General features: G+C 61.8%; 1 protein-coding gene across 1 annotated transcript in view; it reads right to left on the minus strand.

Moving 5' to 3' along the window:
* Positions 1–1,529: 1,529 nt before the first annotated feature.
* The window catches only part of NXPH4 (neurexophilin 4), a 12,985-nt gene continuing 8,912 nt past the window's right edge, over positions 1,530–5,602 (minus strand). The window contains exon 3 of the mRNA XM_015887041.2: positions 1,530–2,261. Coding sequence (XP_015742527.1) covers positions 1,536–2,261 — 726 coding nt within the window. The 3' untranslated portion in view covers positions 1,530–1,535. The remainder of the gene's footprint in view (positions 2,262–5,602) is intronic.

Here is a 5,602-nt window from a genome sequence, read left to right on the forward strand (position 1 = left end):
CCACATTGCACTGAGCCCCACGGGGACCTCATATAGCACAGAACCCCCTGAGGACCCCCCACACACACACCCATGGCACAAAGCCCCATGGGGACCCCCCTACATTGCACAGAGCCCTACAAGGACCCACCCCCATGGCACTGAGCCCCATAGGGACCCCCCTGCACTGCACTGAGCCCCATGAGGACCCTCCCCTATGGCACTGAGCCCATGGAGACCCCCCATCCCCAGCACAGAGCCCCATAGGGACCCCCACCATATGGCACAGAGCATCACAAGGACCCACCCCCATGGCACTGAGCCCCATCGGGCACTGAGCCCGATGAGGACCCTCCCCTATGGCACAGAGCCCCATGGGGACCCCTACCCCTGGCATAGAGCCCCATGAAGACCCCCCACATTGCACTGAACCCCATAGGGACCCCCCCACATTGCACTGAGCCCCATGGGGACCCCCCTACATGGCACAGAGCCCCACAAGGACCCCCCTGCATTGCACAGATCCCCATAGGGACCCCCACCCCTGGCACAGAGCATCATAAGGACCCCCCCACATTGCACTGAGCCCCACAAGGACCCACCCCCATGGCATGGAACCCCATAGGAACCCCCTTACACTGCACTGAGCCCCATAGGGACCCCCACCCCTGGCATAGATCCCATGAAGACCCCCCCACATTGCACTGAGCCCCACGGGGACCCCCCTACATGGCACAGAGCATCACAAGGACCCACCCCCATGGCACTGAGCCCCATAGGGACCCCCCTACATTGCCCTGAGCCCCATGAGGACCCCCACACACATGGCACAGAGCATCAAAGGACCCACCCCCAGCACAGAGCCCTGTGGGGACCCCCCTGCATTGCACTGAACCCCATGAGGACCCCCCCGCATGGCATGGAGCCCCATGAAGACCCCCCCACATTGCACTGAGCCCCATAGGGACCCCCCTACATGGCACAGAGCACCACAAAGACCCCCCTTCATGGCACAGAGCATCACAAGGACCCACCCCCATGGCACTGAGCCCCATAGGGACCTCCCTGCACTGCACTGAGCCCCATGAGGACCCTCCCATATGGCACTGAGCCCCATAGGGACCCCCACCCCTGGCACAGAGCATCATAAGGACCCCCCCACATTGCACTGAGCCCCACAAGGACCCACCCCCATGGCATGGAGCCCCATAGGAACCCCCACCCCTGGCATAGATCCCCATGGAGACCCCCCACATTGCACTAAGCCCCATGAGGACCCCCCCCTACATGGCACAGCATCAAAGGACCCACCCCCAGTACTGAGCCCCATAGGACCCCCCATGGCATGGAGCCCCATAGGGACCCCCCTGAACTGCACTGAGCCCCATGAGGACACTCCCCCATTGCACTGAGCCCCATAGGGACCCCCACCCCTGGCACAGAGCATCATAAGGACCCCCCCACATTGCACTGACCCCCACGGGGACCCCCCTCCATGGCACAGAGCACCACAAAGCCCCCCCCCCTCCCTCCCTTTCCCCCTCCCCTTCCCCATCTCAGCCGAAGTAGGGATGCTCGTGCTGGAAGTTGTAATCGGGACAGACCTTTTGCACCAGTTTGTAATCTACACTGTAAAAAGCGATGTAGATGCAGATAACTTTGAATGGTTTGGAGCAGACCCAGGAGACGTGGCTCTGGGTGTGCTCGGTGAAACAAACCTTACTGGGGTCGTACAAACAGGGTCGGTTCCGTCTGGCCCGATCCGTCTTCTCGTATTCGACGTGACAATTAAGGGCTTTATTTCTCCCTTCGGGTAACGTGCTTTGCTGGGCAGGGCGGAATGAAGGGGGAGGAGGGAGAGGAGCCGGTAATAACACCTCGAAACCCACCGCCCTATTTGGGGGCACGATACTGACCGACACGTTCCCGAGGCTGGATGAATTGTGTCGGAAATAAACGCTGAAAGTGCCGTTAACGTGGTCCACGATCTTCCCCGTTAATAAGAGGCTGAATTTCAACGTTTGGATGCTGACATAAAAATCTCCCCAACCGAAAATCTTCTTGGATCGGGATGATTTTAGTGCTGGTTTCCGACGGGAGACGCTCGGAGCGTCCCCTCCCGTCCCGTTGTGCTGCCAGTCCCAAGGGCTGCGGGGGGGCTCGGCCGGCAGCAGCACCGGGGGGGGCTTCATGGCACCGTAAGGGCTGTGCTTGAGGAGCCCCCCCGCCCCCAGCTCCAGGTAACCCAACGTCTTGGCCAAGTGACCGTGGGCACAAAGGGGCTGCGGGGAGAGAGAAAAAGGGGTGGGGGGGGATGGGGGGGGCTGCAGCTCAATTGCTGTGCCCTAAAGAACTGCGGTGTGTGCTGTGCATCCCTCCATGCACCTCCCCTACAGCGTGCAGCCCTCCTGCACCCATGCATCCCTATTGCACCATGCATCTCTCCATGCATCCCTTCTGCATCAAGCATGCCTCAATGCATCCCTCCTGCACTGTGCACCCCCCCCATGCACCCCTCCTGCACCTTGCACCCTGCCATGCACCCCTCCTGCACCATGCATCCCTCCATGCATCCCTCCTGCACCGTGCAGCTATTTTGCACCATGCACCTCTCCATGTACCCCTTCTGCATCATGCATGCCTCAATGCATCCCTCCTGCACCATGCATCCCTATTGCACCATGCATCCCTCCATGCATCCCTCCATGAATCCCTCCTACACCCTTCCCTCCTCTTGCACCTTTGCACTCCTGCATCCCTCCCTTGCTGTCCATCCATCTCATCCCATCCCATCCCATCCCATCCCATCCCATCCCATCCCCATCCCATCCCATCATCCCCCATCCCATCCCCATCCATCCCATCCCATCCCATCCCATCCCATCCCATCCCATCCCATCCCCATCCCATCCCATCCCATCCCATCCCATCCCCATCCCAATCCCATCCATCGCCCATCTCCCATCCATCCCATCCCATCCCCCATCCCATCCATCCCATAACAGCCATCCCATCCCACCCCATCCCATCCATTCTCCAACCCATCCCATAATATCCCATCCCATCCCATCCCAATCCCATTCACTCCTCCTGCATCCCCCCCCAACTGCACTCCACCCTACACCTCACCCCGCCCCCATCCACCCCCTCCAGTCCCTGCAATTACTCAGAGCCCCCCACGCCCCCCACACACACAGCAGACCCCGCCCGGCAGCAGCCCCAGCATGCTCATTAATCCCCACCATCTGAGCTCCTTCAAACGAGGTTTGATGGGGGGGGGGACACCACAGCAGCTTCAAGGTCGGGTTTGGATGGTGATGGTGGTGTTGGGGGGGGGGGGGGGGGACACACACAAGTAAGACCGCCCCCGCCGGCCAGCGCCTCGTTTCGTTCCGCAACGCTTCTGATCTACAGCCGAATAACGGAGACCCCCAAGCCGGGCGGGCTGCGGAAGGCCGCCTCCGCCCCCCCGGATAAATTGCAAAAGGGGCCACTTTGAGTTTGGGGGGGGGGCTAGGGATGGAAAGGGGGGGGGGATTTGTATGGAACAATGAGAGCCCTGGCTCTGCCCAAGGAAGGGCCCGGGGGGGGGGTTTGGGCGTTCTTATGGGCCAGAAGGAATTTGCGGTCTACAGCAGAAACGATGGGGAGATTTATGGGGGGGGGGGGGGTTCATGCACCTCATGCCCCAGCATTGAAGCCCCCCCCCCCCCAGCTCTCCCTCCCTCCTTTTGGTGCCGCTCCCCCTGTAATAAATCGGGCTGGGACGAACCCACCGCCGCGTGGCCATTCTGTCTGTGTGTCCCCCCCCCCTTCCTTCAACCCCCACGCGAGCCCCCTGACCCCCCCGATTTCAGCGCTGGGTGCCCCCGCTGGCCCGCCAGCTGCTCGGTGCTCAACCGGGCCCGCTCGGGCTCGTCAATCACTGTCACCGTGCGCTGCAGGTGCCGGGGGGGGACGGGGAGGGGGCGACCCCGAGCAAGCATCACGGGGGGGGGGGGGTGGGGGGGGGGAGGCCAGCAGCTGGGGGGGGTCCTGGGGTCAGAGACGTGATGGGAGCTTATAAAGAGGGATGGTGAGGGGGGGGGGGCATCGCCCACCGACCCCTCCCCAGCCACTTGGAGCGGGTGCTTCTAAATGGGGCTGCAACGGTGTGGGGCTGAGCCAGCAGCCCCATAGCTCGGGCCCCCCCCCCATATCCCCCCCCTTGCTCCATCTCTCTGAAGCTCCGCGCTTCCTTCGCCCCTTAATCTATATTTCAGCGCAGCTTTCAAAGCCGGGCGCCTTCACCATACCAGGGAGTGGGGGGGGGTGGCGGGCAGGGAGATGGAGAGGGAATAGGGGAGAGGGGGAGGGGGCCTCCCCACCCACACACAGCCAGTCCATTGGGGGGGGGGGTTGGGCCGTGTCCCCCCCTCCCCTCAAGCTTGCTTCTCCATCATTCAGCCCCATTTGTACTGTATGTTATCAGCCCCGGTCCCACTGCAGGATAAGCCTTGGGTTGGGTGGGGTTTATAATTGGGGGGGGGGGAGGCAGGGTCACTACATGTGGGGATGAACAGACTGAGTCAGCGGGGGGGGACACGGAAAGGAGCTCCCCCAGGAGCCCGCCCCAGACTTCCTTGATCCCTTCTATCATCTTCCAACTTCCATATCTCATACCCCCCCCCCTAACAGACCACACACAACATTGGGTCCCTGCTTGGAGGGTGACTGCGGGTGGGGGGGTGCGATGTAAGGGGGGGGTGATGGGGACGCGGGTGGTTGGGGTTGGGGTGATGGGGGATGCGGATGGGGCTGTGGTTCGGTTGGGGGAATGTTGGACCCCCCAGTTCACCCCGCCAGCCCTCAGCTGTTTTGGGGGTTTATATTGGGGGGGGGGTTCAGGCCGGGTATTTCCCCCCCCCGCCCGTTCCCCCCTCCCCCAACCTTTATTCCTTCGTGATATCGGGTGCATGAGTGGCGATGAAAAGTGTGCATAACAGATGCATGCTGTGTGCCAAACGCACCGGGCCGATCGATTCACAGTGCGAGCACAGCACGCCCCCCCCCCATATATAACCACTCCCACATCTCGCCCCAAAACCTCCGCCGCCAGGGTAGGGATAAAGGGGGGGGGTGGGGCATAAGCTGATGAGTTCTCTTATGTGTGTGTGGTGGGGGTGATTGGTGGGGGCTACAGCGAGCAAAGCCCCCAGCAGCAGCCAACGCAAGGTCATCCCCCCCCCTGCACGCCATTAAAACAACAAGGGTGCGTGCAAATACTTAATGCTGGTGCTCTATAGGGGCGTGCAGCACACGAGTGGCACCTGAAGCTGCATGGCAGGGGGGGCGTGGGCAGCAATGTGTTGACATATGCCCATGCATCGGCTCCGGGTCAAGCGTTGCAGTCAGCCGTGTGGCATCTCCAATGCACCCCAACTCATTCAGAGCGTGCATTAAGCATCGACTGCAACTTCTGCCACCAACGAGCCGCGTTGGGGGGGGGTTGATTTGAAACTCCATTGAGCAGCGAGGCCGAGCTTTGCTCCCATGAGTACCCTCGGTCACCTTGCGCAAGTTGGGGGGGGGGGCTACATGCATAAGTAACCACCCCCACCCATAAAACACCCCCCCCCATTGC

Source organism: Coturnix japonica, linkage group LGE22C19W28_E50C23 (genome assembly GCF_001577835.2).
Source record: "Coturnix japonica isolate 7356 linkage group LGE22C19W28_E50C23, Coturnix japonica 2.1, whole genome shotgun sequence".
NCBI lineage: Eukaryota > Metazoa > Chordata > Aves > Galliformes > Phasianidae > Coturnix > Coturnix japonica.